This window comes from Pleurodeles waltl, chromosome 7, assembly GCF_031143425.1.
Source record: "Pleurodeles waltl isolate 20211129_DDA chromosome 7, aPleWal1.hap1.20221129, whole genome shotgun sequence".
Lineage (NCBI taxonomy): Eukaryota > Metazoa > Chordata > Amphibia > Caudata > Salamandridae > Pleurodeles > Pleurodeles waltl.
In genome coordinates, this window is record NC_090446.1 from 946,220,675 (window position 1) to 946,243,328 (window position 22,654).

Here is a 22,654-nt window from a genome sequence, read left to right on the forward strand (position 1 = left end):
GGTAGATTCACACGTCTCCTAGTTCAGCCTAAGCTGCTCTGCTAAGCTACCATTATCTATCAGCCTAAGCTGCTAGACACCCTATACACTAATAAGGGATAACTGGGCCTGGTGCAAGGTGCAAGTACCCCTAGGTACTCACTACAAGCCAGTCCAGCCTCCTACACAAGGGCCCTGATGCCAGGGAAGGTCTCTAAGGGCTGCAGCATGTCTTATGCCACCATGGGGACCGCTCACTCAGCAGAGACACACTGCCTGCCAGCTTTTGTTTGCTAGTGGGGATAAAATGACTAAGTCGACATGGCACTCCCCTCAGGGTGCCATGCCAACCTCACACTGTCTATAGGTATAGATAAGTCACCCCTCTAGCAGGCCTTACAGCCTTAAGGCAGGGTGCACTATACCATAGGTGAGGGCATAAGTGCATGAGCACTATGCCCCTACAGTGTCTAAGCAAAACCTTAGACATTGTAAGTGCAGGGTAGCCATAAGAGTATATGGTCTGGGAGTCTGCCATGCACGAACTCCACAGCACCATAGTGGCTACACTGAAAACTGTGAAGTTTGGTATCAAACTTCTCAGCACAATAAATGCACACTGATGCCAGTGTACATTTTATTGTAACATACACCCCAGAGGGCACCTTAGAGGTGCCCCCTGAAACCTTAACCAACTACCCGGGTAAGCTGACTAGTTTTAGCAGCCTGCCCCACACCAGACATGTTGCTGGCCACATGGGGAGAGTGCCTTTGTCACTCTGTGGCTAGTAACAAAGCCTGTACTGGGTGGAGGTGCTTCTCACCTCCCCCTGCAGGAACTGTAACACCTGGCGGTGAGCCTCAAAGGCTCACCCCCTTTGTTACAGCACCCCAGGGCACTCCAGCTAGTGGAGTTGCCCGCCCCCTCCGGCCACGGCCCCACTTTTGGCGGCAAGGCTGGAGGAGATAATGAGAAAAACAAGGAGGAGTCACTGGCCAGTCAGGACAGCCCCTAAGGTGTCCTGAGCTGATGTGACTCTGACTTTTAGAAATCCTCCATCTTGCAGATGGAGGATTCCCCCAATAGGATTACGGATGTGCCCCCCTCCCCTCAGGGAGGAGGCACAAAGAGGGTGTAGCCACCCTCAGGGCTAGTAGCCATTGGCTACTAACCCCCCCGACCTAAACACACCCCTAAATTGAGTATTTAGGGGCTCCCAGAACACAGCAAGATAGATTCCTGCAACCTTAGACGAAGAAGGACTGCTGAGCTGAAAACCTGCAGAGAAGACGGAGACACCAACTGCTTTGGCCCCAGCTCTACCGGCCTGTCTCCCCACTTCTAAAGACACTGCTCCAGCGACGCGTTCCACAGGGTCCAGCGACCTCTGAAGCCTCAGAGGACTACCCTGCATCTAGAAGGACCAAGAACTCCAGAGGACAGCGGCTCTGTTCCCCAAAGACTGCAACTTTGCAACAAAGAAGCAACTTTGAAACAACACATGTTTCCCGCCGGAAGCGTGAGACTTTGCACTCTGCACCCGATGCCCCCGGCTCGACTTGTGGAGAACAAACACTACAGGGAGGACTCCCCGGCGACTACAAGACCATGAGTAGCCAGAGCGACGCCTGCAGAGGGAATCCAGAGGCTCCCCCTGACCGCGACTGCCTGCTTCAAAGACTCGACGCCTGGTAAAGACACTGCACCCGCAGCCCCTAGGACCTGAAGGATCCGACCTTCAGTGCAGGAGCGAACCCCAGGTGGCTCTCTCTCTTGCCCAGGTGGTGGCTACCCCGAGGAGCCCCCCCCTTGCCTGCCTGCATCGATGAAGAGACCCCTTGGTCTCCCATTGAAATCTATTGCGAACCCGACGCTTGTTTGCACACTGCACCCTGCCGCCCCCGTGCCGCTGAGGGTGTACTTTCTGTGCTGACTTCTGTCCCCCCGGTGCCCTACAAAACCCCCCTGGTCTGCCCTCCGAAGACACGGGTACGTACCTGCTGGGAGACTGGAACCGGGGCACCCCTTCTCCATTGAAGCCTATGCGTTTTGGGCACCACTTTGACCTCTGCACCTGACCGGCCCTGAGCTGCTGGTGTGGTAACTTTGGGGTTGCCCTGAACCCCCAACGATGGGCTACCTTGGACCCAACTTTGAACCCTGTAGGTGGTTTACTTACCTGCAAAACTAACAAACACTTACCTCCCCCAGGAACTGTTGAAAATTGCAGTGTGTTCAGTTTTAAAATAGCTATTTGCCATTTGTGTGAAAACTGCATATGCTATTTTGCTAATTCAAAGTTCCTAAAGTTCCTAAGTGAAATACCTTTCATTTAAAGTATTGTTTGTAAATCTTGAACCTGTGGTTCTTAAAATAAACTAAGAAAATATATTTTTCTATATAAAAACCTATTGGCCTGAAATTGTCTTCGAGTGTGTGTTCCTCATTTATTGCCTGTGGGTGTACAACAAATGCTTAACACTGCCCTCTGATAAGCCTACTGCTTGACCACACTACCACAAAATAGAGCATTAGAATTATCTCTTTTTGCCACTATCTTCCCTCTAAGGGGAACCCTTGGACTCTGTGCATGCTATTTCTTACTTTGAAATAGTACATACAGAGCTAACTTCCTACACCCTTTATTATAAATGACTCTCAAAAAATATTATAAGGTATACAACAAAACAACATAAAGCTGTAATTCTTGAACACTTCGGATGGCACTTTTGCAACGACAGTGCCTAAAGAAGGGAACGAGCCACACACGCTCGATGCACTGCTGACTGCCCTTGGGTTCGCTATTGCTATTCATGTCTTGAAGGTGCAGTGCGTACAGCTGGAAAATAGAGCTTCCGCTTTTAAAAATGTGTATCAAAACTGCCTTTTTAATGAACATCTCACAGACTGCTGCACTGCTGAACTTTCTGTGACCTCTCAAGTTCATGTCACGAAAGGTGCTCTTTACCCGACTGAGTGGAAGTCTTACACTTAAAGTATTATAACACTTTAGAAAATATGTGGCAGTAAACCCTTTGAACATTTCTAACGTGCCGCACGAAGCCACTTTACATTTTTCCTCAAATTGGACACGGGTCGCATTTTCTTACCAGTTTCATGCACTTTAGTCATTAAGTAAAATAAAAAGACAACGTAAAACAAGCGAAATCGCACTGGGAAAATAGAGAAAAAAAAGTAGTCCACGAGCGGGACAGAAAGCAGCGAGCCTCGCATGTTTTCTGTACTTGGTCGATGTGCTCGACAAGGGCTAGCCACCGGAAAAGGCACCGGAAAAGGTATAACGTATGCATGCCTGCGACTAATGAAAGCAAGCATATTTTAATAGGCAAGCCCACGAACCAATGAAAAACACTGACGTGACGTCGACAGGGCTCCGAGCCCTTTTCTAATACCTAAAGCGTCTCGCTGCGATACGCATGCGCAGGCTCGACCCTAAAAAGGAAGAGAGTGAGGGTGAGCTGGCCCTGGAGAAGCCCCCCTCTGGGGTTGGTTTATGTTTACAGAGGGAGCTGGTGGGGAGGAGGGTGCTGAACAAGCACCCACACTGCTGAAGTGAAACATTCAAATAAAAAAAAAAAGACCCCTACAGAAGAGATAAACAGCACATAGCGTAATTACACAGTACTTTGTGTTGCTCCCAAAGTGAAAAAAGGCAGGACAAAGAGGCAGAAATGCCCACTAGCAAGCAAGGATTTTTGAAGGACACTGCAACTAACAAATCAGAACGCTGAAACTCACTCTATTGTATACTTTAGTATACAGCAGGCCGAACGCTAACGCTCGACCTAATGACCGTATTAAGGGATCCTGAATTTTTGGAATGAAAACAATAAACAGACACTGAAGACCAAAATCTGTGACTATTTCCCGTAGCAGTCAGCCTAGGGGGAGTTCAGCGAAAAAGTACTGTGACTCTAAGCCGCCTGTACTCCCACTTTCATTTTTAATTTGTAACAAAACCTCTATTAACATTTAGAGGCTGCCACCCTTGAATTGTCAACTGAATGGTTTAATTGCCTACCTCTTTAAAAATGTGCTTTTTATATGCATAATTATGTAAAGGTTTTCGGGGACACCCCCCCTCTCCCCAGGTAAGTGGAGATATTCTTTATTAAGATAGACTACAGAATGATGAATGATGTAGAAAAATAGGGGCTTTGGGTAATTTTGTAAAGAGTTGAAGTTGATAGCAAATGCACAGGCATGTGGTATTAAAGATGAAGGTGGTGGTAAATGAACAAGCGTCTGCTGTGAATCTCTACCGTCCCCGAGGGACCTGAAACATGAACATTCTCACCACCTTTCATGATACAACATGGTTTTAGTGAGCTCTTCTTAAAAAGGAAGCACACACCGCTGGTTTAGATCCTGCGATGAGAGCCTAATGCACATGCATTGCCTGTGGGTGTCCAATGCAGCAATGTGAGCTTTGCAACCCCTGAGTAAACTCCTGTTTGTGCAGGGATCAGAACTATGATTCTGTGGTTTTTACCACAACTTGTAATCACTGGATGTGGTAAATACCACCCCACTCATAATGCTGGGTAATTCTAGTAACTACCAAGGGTGTTAAATATCTCACTCTTTGTTAGATGCCGGTTAGTCAAAACTGCTAGAATTTACCAGCCAAAGTGTAGTATGTAACATACCATGCAAATTTTGGTGCGGTAAACATCAACATTCCCCAGAAACTGATAGTTATTAATACTCTAGTGCAATAAAAAGAAACCGAATTCCAATACTCAGAATCAGGGCCTTAATGGGCTTGTAGCAATATATATATATATATTTTCAGCTGAAGCATAAAGTCCAGTAGTAAGGAAAATATCAACTAGTATCAAAGGAGCCATGAGGCAGAGTTTATGAACAAATGACAATATGTTCTCCTGTCCTCCTGAGAATCAGAATCTGTTCTTGAATGTTTCCGCCCAACCTTGCAACACAGCTAACTTACTCTCAATTTTGTAGTTAGGGTTCTTTAAAAAACATTAAACGTCTACCGGAATGGGAGCTGGGACAAAGCTTTCAAAATGTACTTAATAATTATCTTGTAAAGCACTGTGAAACCGAAAATAAACAGTGAGCAATGTATAGTCATAAAACAACCACCGATGACTGCATTTGGTTGTCATTAAGAGCAAAACAAATTCCAATTCTAATCTCCAGAATTTTCTATTTATATAAATGTTACCTAAAAAAGAACAAACATAATTGTGACTGACATTTGAGAGAACAATCTACCTTTAGTTCTTTCCTAACTTTATCAATGAAGAATTTCCAGCATATTTCTCGTGTGTCTGGCAATCCAAGAAACTTCACTTGTGGTCTCATAGAGGTCAAGATGTTTTCAATTTCATCATCCGGGAATAGCCCAGGGATCTCACCAGAGGCTAAGAGATCATTAATTAAGACCAGGAATTGTTCTTCAGCGACCTGAGAGTCGGTCATTAAAAACACAGTCCCAATGTTCTTCACAGCTGTTTTTATGTACTGAGCAGCAAGGTCAACCTGGTAAGAAGCACAGAGTGGATGAAAACACCAAGATTAAGACATTAGAAGTTTGTGAGGAAACGTTGCCCAATTGTAGCAATTCTCGTTCTTTTATCATGACATTTAGGGCCACATTTACCAAAAAGTGGTGGAGGACGATGCTGTGCCAAAATATGCAGTGCTGCACTGCATCACTTTAGAAACGCAGGGATGCGCCATATTTACTAAAATACGCTGCACCTCTGTGTTTCCCCCTGCACCCGCGCTAAATTTAGCTGCCACCGTTAACGCAGGCACCCTAACACCATGGTGCAAGGGTGTCTACGTTGAAGGGATTGATTGTTTATGTGTAGGAAGGTGCCACTTCCTGCACATACACAATCTACAACGGCGATTTGGCACTTCTAAGTGTGCTGCGTTCTGCAACACACATAGAAGTAGCAAATCGTAATTTTTGAATGATTGTTTATGTGCAGGAAGGTATACCTTCATGGTCTTTTGCGCTTCCTATGTGTGCTGCAGAATGCAGCACACAAGGAAAAAGTGAAAACGAGCAGGAATAAAACGATTCCTCCTCGTTGTACCATGCCTACGCCACCCCTGGGTGGTGTTGGTTTTGGCCCTGCCACAGATTTATGCCTTCTAGTAAATCTGAGGCAGTGTCAAATGCAATGGGCGTTGCACTGAAATGCCCACAGCAATACCCATTGCATTGCCCTCTGCCTCAGAAAACTGCATCTGAGGGGCCCACATTTACAAGGGGCGATAAGTCAAAAAAATAGTCGTTTAGCTCTGCCTTGTAAATGTAGTGCACTGCACAGCGCCACAGGAGCATCACAAAAAGTGACGTTCCGGTGGTGCTAGGGCCTTGAAAATTTGGCCCCTACTATCTGTTACCAATTTGTTACGGGCTCACACCCCAACTTGCGGCAGACAGATGGTACACATAGCTACTAAACTAGATCAAGCTGTAAACATCTCAGAAGTGTAGGAAAGTACCATCTTGCCTGGCATGTTACCCCCCATATTTCACTGTATATATGTTGTTTTAGTCTACGTGTCACTGGGACCCTGCCAGGCAGGGCCCCAGTACTCATAAGTATGTGCCCTGTATGTGTTCCCTGTGTGATGACTAACTGTCTCACTGAGGCTCTGCTAACCAGAACCTCAGTGGTTATGCTCTCTCTGCTTTCCAAATTGTCACTAACAGGCTAGTGACCAATTTCACCAATTCACATTGGCATACTGGTACACCCATATAATTCCCTAGTATATGGTACTGAGGTACCCAGGGTATTGGGGTTCCAGGAGATCCCTATGGGCTGCAGCATTTCTTTTGCCACCCATAGGGAGTTCTGACAATTCTTACACCGACCTGCCAGTGCAGCCTGAGTGTAGGAGGCTGGCCTGGTTTGTAGTGGTACCAAGGGCTACTTACACTCTGCACCAGGTCCAGTTATCCCTTATTAGTGTAGAAGAGGTGTCTAGCAGCTTAGGCTGATAGAAAAGGGTAGCTTAGCAGACCAGCTTAGGCTGAACTAGGAGGCGTGTAAATCTCCTACTATACCACTGGTGTCATATGCACAATATCATAAGAAAACACAATACACAGATATACTAAAAATAAAGGTACTTTATTTTTTATGACAATATGCCAAAGTATCTCAGTGAGTACCCTCAGTATGAGGATAGCAAATATACACAAGATATATGTACACAATACCAAAATTATGCAGTAATAGCAATAGAAAGCAATGCAAGCAATGTACAGTCACAATAGATTGCAATGAGAGCACATAGGTGTAGGGGCAACACAAACCATATACTCTAGAAGTGGAATGCGAACCACGAATGGACCCCAAACCTATGTGAGTTTGTAGAGGGTCGCTGGGACAGTAAGAAAACAGTGAGGGTTTGAAAAATAGCCCACCCCAACACCCTGAAAAGTGGGTGCAAAGTGCACCTAAGTTCCCCAAAGAGCACAGAAGCAGTGATAGGGGAATTCTGCAAGGAAGACCAACACCAGCAATTCAACAACAATGGATTTCCAGACGAGAGTACCTGTGGAACAAGGGGACCAAGTCCAAGAGTCACGATCAAGTCGGGAGTGGGCAGATGCCCAGGAAATGCCAGCTGTGGGTGCAAAGAAGCTGCCACCGGATGGTAGAAGCTGTGGATTCTGCAAGAACGAAGAGGACTAGGAACTTCCCCTTTGGAGGATGGATGTCCCACGTCGTGAAGAAGCTTGTAGAGGTGTTTTCGTGCAGAAAGCCCGCAAACAAGCCTTGCTAGCTGCAAAAGTCGCAGTTAGGGTTTTTGGATGCTGCTGTAGCCCAGGAGGGACCAGGATGTCGCCAGTTGCGTGAGGAGACAGAGGGGGCATCCAGCAAGACAAGAAGCCCACTCAGAAGCAAGCAGAACCTGCAGGAGTGCCAGAACAGGCACTACGAAGAAGAGTGAACCGGAGCTCACCCGAAGTCACAAAAGAAGGTCCCACGACGCCGGAGGACAACTCAGGAGGTCGTGCACTGCAGGTTAGAGTGTCGGGGACCCAGGCTTGGCTATGCACAAAGGAAATCCTGGAAGAGTGCACAGGAGCCGGAGCAGCTGCAAATCACGCAATACCCAGCAATGCAGTCTAGCGTGGGGAGGCAAGGACTTACCTCCACCAAACTTGGACTGAAGAGTCACTGGACTGTGGGAGTCACTTGGACAGAGTTGCTGAGTTCCAGGGACCAGGCTTGTTGTGCTGAGAGGGGACCCAGAGGACCGGTGAAGCAGTCTTTTGGTGCCTGCGGTTGCAGGGGGAAGATTCCGTCGACCCACTGGAGATTTCTTCGGAGCTTCTAGTGCAGAGAGGAGGCAGACTACCCCCACAACATGCACCACCAGGAAAACAGTCGAGAAGGCGGCCGGATCAGCGATACAAGGTTGCAGTAGTCGTCTTTGCTACTTTGTTGCGGTTTTGCAGGCGTCCAGAGCAGTCAGCGGTCGATTCCTTGGCAGAAGGTGAAGAGAGAGATGCAGAGGAACTCTGATGAGCTCTTGCATTCGGTATCTAAAGAATTCCCCAAAGAAGAGACCCTAAATAGCCGGAAAAGGAGGTTTGGCTACTTAGGAAGAAGGATAGGCTAGCAACACAGGTAAGAGCCTATCAGAAGGAGTCTCTGATGTCACCTGCTAGCACTGGTCACTCAGAGCAGTCCAGTGTGCCAGCAGCACCTCTGTTTCCAAGATGGCAGAGGTCTGGAGCACACTGGAGGAGCTCTGGGTAACTCCGAACATGGCCATGTAACATGTCTAAGATCATGGAATTGTCATCCCAATGCCATTCTGGCATTGGGGGGACAATTCCATGATCCCCCGGGTCTCTAGCACAGAACCCGGGTACTGCCAAACTGCCTTTCCGGGGTTTCCACTGCAGCTGCTGCTGCTGCCAACCCCTCAGACAGGTTTCTGCCCTCCTGGGGTCCAGGCAGCCCTGGCCCAGGAAGGCAGAACAAAGGATTTCCTCTGAGAGAGGGTGTAACACCCTCTCCCTTTGGAAATAGGTGTGAAGGCTGGGGAGGAGTAGCCTCCCCAGCCTCTGGAAATGCTTTGATGTGCACAGATGGTGCCCATCTCTGCATAAGCCAGTCTACACCGGTTCAGTGATCCCCCAGCCCTGCTCTGTTGCGAAACTGGACAAAGGAAAGGGGAGTGACCACTCCCCTGACCTGCACCTCCCAGGGGAGGTGCCCAGAGCTCCTCCAGTCTGCCCCAGACCTACGCCATCTTGGATTCAGAGGTGCTGCTGGCACACTGGACTGTTCTCAGTGGCCAGTGCCAGCAGGTGAAGTCAGAGACTCCTTCTGATAGGCTCTTACCTCTCTTAGTAGCCAATCCTCCTTCCTAGGTAGCCAAACCTCCTTTTCTGGCTATTTAGGATCTCTGCTTTGGGGAATTCTTCAGATACCGAATGCAAGAGCTCACCAGAGTTCCTCTGGATCTCCCTCTTCACCTTCTGCCTAAGGATCGACCGCTGACTGCTCAGGACGCCTGCAAAACCGCAACAAAGTAGCTAGACGACTACTAGCAACCTTGTTTAGCTTCATCCTGCCGGCTTTCTCGACTGTTTCCAGGTGATGCATGCTCTGGGGGTAGCCTGCCTTCTTTCTGCACCAGGAGCTCTGAAGAAATCTCCCGTGGGTCGATGGAATCTACCCCCTGCAACCGCAGGCAACAAAAGACTGCATCACCGGTCCTCTGGGTCCCCTCTCAGCACGACGAGCGTGGTCCTTGGATCTCAGCAACTCTGTCCAACTGACTCCCACAGTCCAGTGACTCTTCAGTCCAAATTTGGTGGAGATAAGTCCTTGCAGCCCCACGCTAGACTGCATTGCTGGGTACTGCATGATTTTCAGCTGCTCCGGCTCTTGTGCACTCTTCCAGGATTTCCTTTGTGCACATCCAAGCCTGGGTACCCGACACTCTAACCTGCAGTGCACAATCTTCTGAGTTGCTTTGGGTGGACTCTGGTTCACTCCTCTTCTAAGTGCCTGTTCCGGTACTTCTGCGGGTGCTGCCTGCTTCTGTGAGGGCTCCCTGACTTGCTGGGCGTCCCCTCTGTCTCCTCATCTAAGTGGCGACATCCTGGTCCCTCCTGGGCCACAGCAGCATCCAAAAACCCTAACAGCGACCCTTGCAGCTAGCAGGGCTTGTTTGTGGTCTTTCTGTGTGGGAACACCTTTGCAAGCTTCTTCACGACGTGGGACATCCATCCTCCAAAGGGGAAGTTCCTAGTCCTCTTCGTTCTTGCAAAACACCAAGCTTCTTCCATCCGGTGGCAGCTTCCTTGCACCCTCAGCTGGCATTTCCTGGGCTCCTGCCCACTCTCGACACTTGGTCCCCTTGTCTTACAGGTACTCAGGTCCGGAAATGCACTGTTGTTGCATTGCTGGTGTTGGTCTTCCTTGCAGAATTCCCCTATCACGACTTCTGTGCTCTCTGGGGGTTGTAGGTGCACTTTACACCTACCTTACAGGGTCTTGGGGTGGGCTATTTTTCTAACCCTCAATGTTTTCCTACAGTCCCAGCGACCCTCTGCAAGCTCACATAGGTTTGGGGTCCAGTCGTAGTTCGCATTCCACTTTTGGAGTATTATGGTTTGTGTTGCCCCCATACCTATGTGCTCCTATTGCAATCTATTGTAACTTTACACTGCTTGCATTACTTTTCTTGCTATAACCTGCATAATTTTGGTTTGTGTACATATATTTTGTGTATATTTCTCATCCTCATACTGAGGGTACTCACTGAGATACTTTTGGCATATTGTCATAAAAATAAAGTACCTTTATGTTTAGTATATCTGTGTATTGTGTTTTCTTATGATATTGTGCATATGACACCAGTGGTATAGTAGGAGCTTTACATGTCTCCTAGTTCAGCCTAAGCTGCTTTGCCATAGCTACCTTCTATCAGCCTAAGCTGCTAGAAACAACACTATTCTACTAATAAGGGATAACTGGACCTGGCACAAGGTGTAAGTACCTCTGGTACCCACTACAAGCCGGGCCAGCCTCTTACATTGGTTGTGCATCGGTGGGATAAGTACTTGTAACTACTTACCACTTTGTCATTGTGTACTTTTCATAAGAGAATAATATACAAAACAAGTTCAGTGTATGTACACTTAACCAGAAAGTTTTGCTTTTCTCCTCCTACACTTTCTACTAAGTGCTGAAAAGTACTCCTAAACTTCTAAAAGTTTGAATTTTTTTTTTTGCCTGTTCTTTAAAAAGTCCTGAAACTTTTTCTCTCTTCTCACTGTCTCTAAACCTTCTTCTATCATGTCTGATGTAGGAACTGCTCTTAAAATGTTCAATACAACTTATGACAATTTAAACTTCAAGAACCTAAGGAGTCTCTGCATTGATAGAGGTTTAGTGATAGGAAAGAACCCTTCATGAGAATTTCTATTTAACCTGCTCATTGAGCATGATAAGTCCCTAATAGGCACTTCAACTGAGAAGTTGGTAGATAGCTCCCATTCTTACTCAGGGGAACCCCTTGAGGGAGGTGTGGAGGGTTCTATTCCAAATCTGCCCCTCAGCAGACCACCGAGCAATGCTGGTAGTAATAGGAGCTCCCATCATAGTAGGGATGTTTTTATTCCTGGAGGCCAGGTTATTAGAGTCCAAGCTGTTAGGGACAGATCTCCCTCTGTTGGTTCCAATATATCCTCAGTGTCCAAGCATTCCCAACCCACCCACCCTGAAGACAACATGTTAGAAAGGGAACTCAAAACGTTGAGAGTGGAAGAGACCAGACTGAAGCTTAAACACCAACAGTTGGCTCTAGACGGGGAATCCCTAGACCTGGAGAAGGAGAGACAGAGATTGGGGTTTGGACCCCATGGTGGCAGCAGCAGTATTCCTGATAGTAATCCTGTTAGAGAGCAGGATTCCAGGAATCTGCATAAGATAGTTCCCCCTTACAAGGAGGGGAATGACATTAACAAGTGGTTTTCTGCACTTGAGAGGGCCTGTATGGTACAGGGGGTCCCTCAAAGGCAGTGGGCTGCTATATTATGGCTATCTTTCAATGGAATGGGTAGGGATAGGCTCCTTACTGTTAGAGAAAGTGATGCTAATAATTTTGCAGTTTTGAAGGATGCACTCTTGGGTGGATTTGGCTTAACCACTGAACAATACAGGATTAAGTTTAGAGACACCAGAAAAGAGTCCTCACAAGACTGGATAGACTTTGTTGACTGTTCAGTGAAGGCCTTGGAGGGGTGGTTACATGGCAGTAACATTTCTGACTATGAAAGCCTGTATAATCTTATTCTGAGAGAGCATATTCTGAATAACTGTGTGTCTGACTTGTTACACCAATGTCTAGTGGACTCAGATCTGACCTCTCCCCAAGAATTGGGAAAGAAGGCAGACAAATGGGTCAGAACAAGAGTGAACAGAAAAGTTCATACAGGGGGTGACAAGGATGGCAAGAAGAAGGATGGTAAGTCTTCTGACAAGGGTGGGGACAAATCTAAAAATGAGTCTTCATCAGGACCACAAAAATCCTCTGATGGGGTGGTGGGTCCAAATCCTCTTCAAATCAAGTAAACAAGCCTTGGTGTTATTTATGTAAAGTAAAAGGCCACTGGACAACTGATGCCAGTTGTCCAAAGAAAAACACCAAGCCTCCCACTACCACAACCCCTACTGCAAACTCTAGTGCCCCTAGTAATAGCAGTGGTGGTGGGAGCAAACCTACTAATAGCCAATCCAAGGGAGTAGCTGGGCTCACTTTTGGTAATTAGTTGGGGTTGGTCTTGTTAGGGAGACCACAGAGGCTGTGTTAGTCTCTGAAGGTGCCATTGATTTGGCCACCTTGGTTGCTTGTCCCCTTAATATGGATAAGTACAAGAAACTTCCCCTAATCAATGGTGTTGAGGTTCAAGCCTACAGGGACACAGGTGCCATTGTTACCATGGTGATAGAGAAGCTGGTACACCCTGAGCAATACCTACCTGGTCACCAGTACCAAGTGACAGACGCTCATAACAACACTCTTAGCCACCCTATGGCTGTTGTTAATCTCAACTGGGGGGGGGGGGAGTTACTGGTCCAAAGAAAGCTGTGGTTGCCTCAGATTTACCTGTAGACTGTCTACTAGGAAATGATTTAGAGACATCAGCTTGGGCAGAAGTGGAGTTGGAGGCTCATGCAGCAATGCTGGGCATTCCTGGGCCTATTTTTGCTTTGACAAGGGCTCAGGCCAAAAAGCAAAAAGGACAGGGTAACTTGGATCCTGAAACAATGGACCAAGTGCTCCCTAAAGCTAGGGGTAGCAAGAGGGAATCCCTACCCACTATCCCTCCCTCCACAGATGATTCAACTTCTGAGGAAGAAGTTTTTCCTCCCTGTGCAGAACCTTCACCAGAGGAGCTGGCAGCAGACACTGCTGAGCTTTTGGGTGGAGGGGGGCCTGCCAGGGAAGAGCTGAGTGTGGCACAGCAATCCTGTCCCACGTTAGAGGGTCTCAGACAGCAAGCTGTCAAGCAGCAAAATGGGGATGTCAGTGACTCACATAGAGTTTACTGAGAGGACAACCTCTTGTACACAGAGGCAAGGGACCCAAAAGCTGGAGCAGCCAGGAGGCTGGTCATTCCCCTGCAGTACAGAGAGTTCATCTTAACTCTGGCACATGACATTCCTTTGGCTGGGCATTTGGGCCAGTTTAAAACATGGGATTCTTGTCTCCCTGTTTCACTGGCCTAGGATGTCAGAGCACACAAAAGATTTTTGTAAGTCTTGCGTGACCTGCCAAGCCAGTGGTAAGACTGGTGGCACACCAAAGGCTCCCCTTATTCCACTAGCAATGGTTGGCGTCCCCTTTGGAAGGGTAGGGGTTGACATAGTTAGCCCCCTTGACCCTCCTACTGCTTCAGGCAATAGGTTTGTCTTGGTGGTTGTGGACCATGCCACAAGATATCCTGAAGCAATTCCTCTAAGGACCACTACAGCACCTGCAGTGGCAAAAGCCCTCCTGGGAATCTTTTCCAGGGTGGGTTTCCCAAAAGAAGTTGTATCAGACAGGGGTAGCAACTTTATGTCTGCATACCTGAAGGCTATGTGGAAGGAATGTGGTGTAAGCTACAAATTCACCACACCTTATCATCCAGAGACTAATGGACTGGTAGAGAGGTTTAATAAAACTCTCAAAGGAATGATAATGGGACTCCCTGAAAAACTCAGGAGGAGAAGGGATGTCCTGTTACCTTGCCTCCTTTTTGCTTACAGGGAGGTACCCCAGAAAGGAGTGGGCTTCAGCCCCTTTGAACTACTCTTTGGGCACCCTGTAAGAGGTCCAATAACACTTGTAAAGGAGGTTTGGGAACAACCTTTCAAAGCTCCCAAACAGGACATAGTGGACTATGTACTTGGCCTAAGATCCAGAATGGCGGAGTACATGAAAAAGGTCAGTAAAAACCTTCAGGCCAGCCAAGAGCTCCAGAAGCAATGGCATGACCAGAAGGCTGTTCTGATCCAGTACCAACCAGGACAGAAGGTGGGGGTATTGGAGCCTGTGGCCCCAAGAGCACTCCAGGACAAATGGAGTGGACCCCATCTAATTGTTGAAAAGAAGGGCGAGGTCACCTACTTGGTTGACTTGGGCACTGCCAAGAGTCCCCTTAGGGTGATTCATGTCAACCGCCTAAAACCCTACTATGACAGGGCTGATCTCACCCAGCTCATGGCAACAGATGAAGGACAGGAAGAAGAGAGTGACCCTCTCCCTGATCTCTTCTCCTCCACAGAAGAGGATGCTCTAGTGGAAGGAGTAATTTTGGTAGACTGTCTTACTGCTGAGCAGAAAGACAACTGCATAAATCTCCTGGGTCAGTTTTCTGAACTCTTTTCTACTGTGCCAGGCACCACTTCTTGGTGTGAGCACACTATAGATACTGGAGAAACCATGCCTGTCAAAAGTCAAATCTATAGGCAGCCTGACCATGTCAGGGACTGCATAAAGCAAGAAGTTCAGAAAATGCTTGACTTAGGAGTGGTTGAACCTTCTGAAAGCCCATGGGCCTCTCCTGTGGTGCTTGTACCAAAGCCTCACTCAAGCAAGTCAGGGAGCCCTCACAGAAGCAGGCAGCACCTGCAGAAGTACCTGAACAGGCACTTAGAAGAAAAGTGAACCGGAGTCCACCCGAAGTCACAAAAGGGAGTCCCACGACGCCAGAGGGCAACTCAGAAGGTTGTGCACTGCAGGTTAGAGTGTCGGGACCCAGGCTTGGCTGTGCACGAAGGAAATCCTGGAAGAGTGCACAGGAGCCGGAGCAGCTGCAAATCACGCGATACCCAGCAATGCAGTCTAGCGTGGGGAGGCAAGGACTTACCTCCACCAAACCTGGACTGAAGAGTCACTGGACTGTGGGAGTCACTTGGACAGAGCTGCTGAGTTCCAGGGACCATGCTCGTAGTGCTGAGAGGGGACCCAGAGGACCGGTGATGCACTCTTTTGTTGCCTGCGGTTGCAGGGGGAAGATTCCGTCGACCCACAGGAGATTTCTTCAGAGCTCCTGATGCAGAGAGGAGGCAGGCTACCTCCAGAGCATGCACCACCAGGAAACAGTCGAGAAAGCCGGTAGGATGAAGCCATACAAGGTTGCTAGTAGTCGTCTTGCTACTTTGTTGCGGTTTTGCAGGCGTCCTGAGCAGTTAGCGGTCGATCCTTTGGCAGAAGGTGAAGAGGGAGATGCAGAGGAACTCTGGTGAGCTCTTGCATTTGTTATCTGATGAGATCCCCAAAGCAGAGGCCCTAAATAGCCAGAAACTGAGGTTTGGCTACTTAGGAATGAGGATTGGCTACCAAGAGAGGTAAGAGCCTATCAGAAGGAGCCTCTGATGTCACCTGCTGGCACTGGCCACTCACAGCAGTCCAGTGTGCCACAAACACCTCTGTTTCCAAGATGGCAGAGGTCTGGGACACACTGGTGGAGCTCTGGGCACCTCTCCTGGGAGGCGCAGATCAGGGGAGTAGTCACTCCCCTTTCCTTTGTCCAGTTTCGCGCCAGAGGAGGGCTTGGGGATCCCTGAACCGGTGTAGACTGGCTTATGCAGAGGTGGGCACCATCTGTGCCCATCAAAAATTTCCAGAGGCTGGGGGAGGCTACTCCTCCCCAGCCCTCACACCTATTTCCAAAGGGAGAGGGTGTTACACCCTCTCTCACAGGAATTCCTTTGTTCTGCCTTCCTGGGCCAGGGCTGCCTGGACCCCAGGAGGGCAGAAACCTGTCTGAGGGGTTGGCAGCAGCAGCAGATGCAGTGGAGACCCCGGAAAGGCAGTTTGCAGTACCCGGGTTCTGTGCTAGAGACCCGGGGGATCATGGAATTGTACCATTGGGATGACAATTCCATGATCTTAGACATGTTACATGGCCATGTTCAGAGTTACCATTGTGACGGTGTACGTAGGTAGTGGCCTATGTACAGTGCACGCATGTAATGGTGTCCCCGCATTCACAAAGTCAGGGGAATTTGCCCTGAACGATGTGGGGGCACCTTGGCTAGTGCCAAGGTGCCCACACACTAAGTAACTTTGCACCCAACCTTCACCTGGTGAAGATTAGACATATAGGTGACTTATAAGTTGCAACGCTCCAGGTTTTGGGTCCCTTGCCTCTGTGTACAAGCGGTTGTCCTCCCAGTAAACTCTATGTGAGTCACTGACATCCCCATTTTGCTGCTTGACAGCTTGCTGTCTGAGACCCTCTAATGTGGGACAGGATTGCTGTGCCACACTCAGCTCTTCCCTGGCAGGCCCCCCTCCACCCAAAAGCTCAGCAGTGTCTGCTGCCAGCTCATCTGGTGAAGGTTCTGCACAGGGAGGAAATTCTTCTTCCTCAGGAGAATCATCTGTAGAGGGAGGTATAGTGGGTAGGGATTTCCCCTTGCTACCCCTAGCTTTAGGGAGCACTTGGTCCATTGTTCCAGGATCCAAGTTACCCTGTCCTTTTTGCTTTTTGGCCTGAGCCCTTGTCAAAGCAAAAATATGACCAGGAATGCCCAGCATTGCTGCATGAGCCTCCAACTCCACTTCTGCCCAAGCTGATGTCTCTAAATCATTTCCTAGTAGACAGTCTACAGGTAAATCTGAGGCAACCACAGCTTTCTTTGGACCAGTAACCCCCCCCCAGATGAGATTCACAACAACCATGGGGTGGCTAAGAGTGTTGTTATGAGCGTCTGTCACTTGGTACTGCTGACCAAGTAGGTGTTGTTCAGGGTGGACCAGTTTCTCTATTACCATGGCAACACTGGCACCTGTGTCCCTGTAGGCCTGAACCTCAACACCATTTATTAGGGGAAGTTGCTTGTACTTATCCATATTAAGAGGACAAGCAACCAAGGTGGCCAAATCAATGGCACCTTCAGAGACTAACACAGCCTCTGTGGTCTCCCTAACAAGACCAACCCCAACTAAATTACCAAAAGTGAGCCCAGCTACTCCCTTGGATTGGCTAATAGTAGGTTTGCTCCCACCACCACTGCTATTACTAGGGGCACTAGAATTTGCAATAGGGGTTGTGGTAGTGGGAGGTTTGGTGTTTTTCTTTGGACAACTGGCATCAGTTGTCCAATGGCCTTTGACTTTACACAAATATCACCAAGGCTTTCTAACTTGATTTGAAGAGGATTGGGACCCACCACCCCCACTAGAGGATTTTTGTGGTCCTGATGAAAACTCAGTTGTACTTTTGTCCCCACCCTTGTCAGAAGACTTACCATTGTTCTTCTTGCCACCCTTGTCACCCCCTGCATGAACTTTTCTGTTCATTCTTGTTCTGACCCATTTGTCTGCCTTCTTTCCTAATTCTTGGGGAGAGGTCAGATCTGAGTCCACTAGATATTGTTGTAACAAGTCAGACACACAGTTATTCAGAATATGCTCTCTCAGAATAAGATTATACAGGCTTTCATAGTCAGAAACTTTACTGCCATGTAACCACCCCTCCAAGGCCTTCGCTGAACAGTCAACAAAGTCTATCCAGTCTTGTGATGACTCCTTTCTGGCGTCTCTAAACTTAATCCTGTATTGTTCAGTGGTTAAGCCAAATCCATCCAAGAGTGCATCCTTCAAAACTGCAAAATTGTTAGCATCGCTTTCTCTAACAGTAAGGAGCCTATCCCTACCCTTTCCATTGAAAGATAGCAACAATATAGCAGCCCACTGCCTTTGAGGGACCCCCTGTACCATACAGGCCCTCTCAAGTGCCGCAAACCACTTGTTGATGTCATCCCCCTCCTTGTAAGGGGGAACTATCTTATGCAGATTCCTGGAATCATGCTCTTTAACAGGATTACTATCAGGAATACTGTTGCTGCCACCATGGGTCCAAACCCCAATCTCTGTCTCTTCTTCTCCAGGTCTAGGGATTCCCTGTCTAGAGCTAGCTGTTGTTGTTTAAGCTTCAGTCTGGTATCTTCCACTCTCAACTTTTTGAGTTCCCTTTCTAACATGTTGTCTTCAGGGTGGGTGGGTTGGGAATGCTTGGACACTGATGATAAATTGGAAACAACAGAGGGAGATCTGTCCCTAACAGCTTGGACTCTAACAACCTGGCCTCCAGGAACAAAAACATCCCTACTATGATGGGAGCTTCTATTACTACCAGCATTGCTAGGTGGTCTGCTAAGGGGCAGATTTGGAACAGAACCCTCCCCACCTCCCTCAAGAAGTTCCCCTGAGTCAGAATAGGAGCTATCTATTAACTTCTCATTTGAAGTGCCAGTAGGGACTCATCATTCACAATGAGCATGTTATACAGAAACTCTCTTGTAGGGTTCTTTCCTATCACTAAACCTCTATCTAAGCAGAGACTCCTTAGGCTCTTGAAATTTAAATTGTCATAGGTAGTATTGACCATTTTAAGAGCAGACTCTACAGCAGGCATGATTAAAAAGGTTTAGAGACAGTGAGAAGAAAGAAAAAGTTTCAGAACTTTTTAAAGAACAGAGAAAAAAAACTTTTTCAAACTTTTAAAAACTTTTTACAAGTTTTGGAGTACTTTTCAGCACTTAGTAGAAAGTGTAAGAGGAGAAAAGCAAAACTTTTTGGTTAGGTGTACATACACTGAACTTGTTTTGTATATTATTCTCTTACAAAAAGTACACAATGACAAAGTGGTAAGTAGTTACAAGTACTTATCCCACCGCTGCACAACCAATGTAGGAGGCTGGCCTGGCTTGTAGTGGGTACCAGAGGTACTTACACCTTGTGCCAGGTCCAGTTATCCCTTATTAGTGAAGAAGAGGTGTTTCTAGCAGCTAAGGCTGATAGAAGGTAGCTATGGCAAAGCAGCTTAGGCTGAACTAGGAGACATGTAAAGCTCCTACTATACCACTAAACCGGTGTAGACTGGCTTATGCAGAGATGGGCAGCATGTGTGCCCATCAAATCATTTCCAGAGGCTGGGGGAGGCTACTCCTCCCCGGCCATCACACCTATTTCCAAAGGGAGAGGGTGTCACACCCTCTCTCAGAGGAAATCCTTTGTTCTGCCTTCCTGGGCCAGGGCTGCCTGGACCCCAGGGGGGGCAGAAACCTGTCTGAGGGGTTGGCAGCAGCTGCAGTGCAAACCCTGAAAAGGCAGTTTGGCAGTACCCTGGTTCTGTGCTAGAGACCAGGGGGATCATGGAATTCTGGCATTGGGGTGACAATTCCATGATCTTAGACATGTTACATGGCCATGTTCAGAGTTACCATTGTGACGCTATACATAGGTAGTGACCTATGTATAGTGCACGCGTGTAATGGTGTTCCCGCACTGACAAAGTCTGGGGAATTTGCCCTGAACGAAATGGGGGCACCTTGGCTAGTGCCAGGGTGCCCACACACTAAGTTACTTTGCACCCAACCTTCACTAGGTGAAGGTTATACATATAGGTGACTTATAAGTTACTTAAGTGCAGTGGTAAATGGCTGTGAAATAACGTGGACGTTATTTCACTCAGGCTGTACTGGCAGGCTTGTGTAAGAATTGTCAGATCTCCCTATGGGTGGCAAAAGAAATGCCGCAGCCCATAGGGATCTCCTGGAAAAATTGGTCACTAGCCTGTTAGTGACAATTTGGAAAGCAGAGAGAGCATAACCACTGAGGTTCTGGTTAGCAGAGCCTCAGTGAGACAGTTAGGCATCACACAGGGATCACATACATATAGGCCACAAACTTATGAGCACTGGGGTCTTGGCTAGCAGGGTCCCAGTGACACATAAGAAACATACTGACAACATAGGGTTTTTACTATGAGCACTGGGCCCTGGCTAGCAGGATCCCAGTGAGACAGTGAAAACACCCTGACATATACTCACAAACAGGCTAAAAGTGGGGGTAACAAGGCTAGAAAGAGGATACTTTCTCACAGTGATAATATGCCAAAAGTATCTCAGGGGATATACTCCCTTAGGAGGTAAGTAAAATACACAAAATATACACACAAACCAAAATCAGGTAAGTAAAGCAGGTAGAAAAGTAGTGACAACACTGTAGAACACAATAGAATGCAATAGAATAGAAGACAATAGGCCTAGGGACAAAACGAACCATATACTCCAAAAGTGGAATGTGAACCACAAATGGACCCCAGGCCTACTGTAGTGTGTAGAGGGTCGCTGTGAGTGTAAAAAAACAATAAGGGTGTCCAAGATACCTCACCCCAAGACCCTGAAAAGTAGGAGTAAAGTTACCCTACTACACCAGAAAGACAGTAAAGTCGAGATAGGGGATTCTGAAAGGACAACAACTGACTGCAAAGCACTGAAGATGGATTCCTGGACCTGATAACCTGCAAAGGAAGGGGACCAAGTCCAAGAGTCATGCAAGTGTCCAGAGGGGGCAGGACCCCACTAAACCCCGGATGAAGGTGCAAAATGTCTGCCTCCGGATGGAAGAAACCGAAGATTGTAGAACAACAGAAGATGCCAGGAACTTCTCCCTGGCTAGTGCCCGGGTGCCCTCACACTAAGTAACTTTGCACCTAACCTTCACTAAGTGAGGGTTAGACATATAGGTGACTTATAAGTTACTTAAGTGCAGTGTAAAATGGCTGTGAAATAACGTGGATGTTATTTCACTCGGGCTGCAGTGGCAGTCCTGTGTAAGAATTGTCTGAGCTCCTAATGGGTGGCAAAAGAAATGCTGCAGACCATAGGGATCTCCTGCAACCCCATTACCCTGGGTACCTAGGTACCATATACGAGGGAATTATAAGGGTGTTACAGTGTGCCAATCAGAATGGGTAAAATTAGCCACTAGCCTGCAGTGACAATTTTAGAAGCAGAGAGAGCATAAACACTGAGGTTCTGGTTAGCAGAGCCTCAGTGATACAGTTAGGCACCACACAGGGAACACATTCAGGGCACACTTTATGAGCACTGGGGTCCTGGCTATTACGATCCCAGTGACAAAGGCAGAAACAAAAATACATACAAGTAAAAATGGGGGTAACATGCCAGCCAAGATGGTACTTTCCTACAGGCAGTACCAGGGGTCCATGCTGAAGCACCTGGGAAGCATGGGATTGGCACCCCAATACCAGATTTGGCATGGGGGGACAATTCAATGATCTTAGACATGTTACATGGCCATATTCGGAGTTACCATTGTGAAGTTACATATAGGTATTGACCTATGTGTAGTGCACGCGTGTAATGGTGTCCCCGCACTCACAAAGTCCGGGGAAATTGCCCTGAACTATGTGGGGCACCTTGGCTAGTGCCAGGGTGTCCTCACACTTAGTAACTTTGCACCTAACCTTCACTAAGTGAAGGTTAGACATATAGATGACTTATAAGTTACTTAAGTGCAGAGTAAAATGGCTGTGAAATAACGTGGACGTTATTTCACTCAGGATGCAGTGGCAGGTCTGTGTAAGAATTGTCAGAGCTCCCTATGGGTGGCAAAAGAAATGCTGCAGCCCATAGGGATCTCCTGTAAACCTAATACCCTGGGTATCTAGGTACCATATACTAGGGAATTATAAGGGTGTTCCAGTGTGCTAATTAGAATTGGGGGAAATGGTCACTAGCCTACAGTGACAATTTTAAAGGCAGAGAGAGCATAAGCACTGAGGTTCTGATTAGCAGAGCCTCAGTGACACATTCAGTCACTACACAGGGGCACACATTCAGGCCACAACTATGGGCACTGGGGTCCTGGCTAGCAGGATCCTAGTGAGACAGGCAAAAAACAAACTGACATACAAGTAAAAATGGGGTTAACATGCCAGGCAAGATGGTACTTTCCTACAGGCATGGTCTATGAACTGCTCCTGGGGACTACTTAACCCTAAGGCCACAGTGGCCACTCCTGCAGTGTTCCAACTAGTGGGTGGATTCTTTAGACAGAGTCCACCGCTTGTGTCCTAGGTGAGAACAATCAAAGCTGCGGATTGGGAATGGGACGCCCTTGGCCACCGCCCACCAGAACCTCCCTCCTTTGTCTCAGAACGGACAGGGGAACCCTTGCAGTAGGAAGTTGTCTCTCTATATAGTGCACTAAAGTACAAGTTCCTTACCTTTGGTAACGAAATATCTGATAGAGACATATTCTAGTTGCAGATTCCTTTCCTTAGAATTTCCCCCAGGCGTCTGACTGGATCCGGAGATT

General features: G+C 47.7%; 1 protein-coding gene across 1 annotated transcript in view; it reads right to left on the bottom strand.

Annotated features, from left to right (window-relative positions):
* DNAH17 (dynein axonemal heavy chain 17) overlaps positions 1 to 22,654 on the bottom strand; it is a 7,556,186-nt gene that overhangs the window by 1,455,630 nt on the left and 6,077,902 nt on the right. The window contains exon 42 of the mRNA XM_069201738.1: positions 5,243 to 5,509. Within this exon, the coding sequence (XP_069057839.1) occupies positions 5,243 to 5,509 (267 nt within the window). The remainder of the gene's footprint in view (positions 1 to 5,242; positions 5,510 to 22,654) is intronic.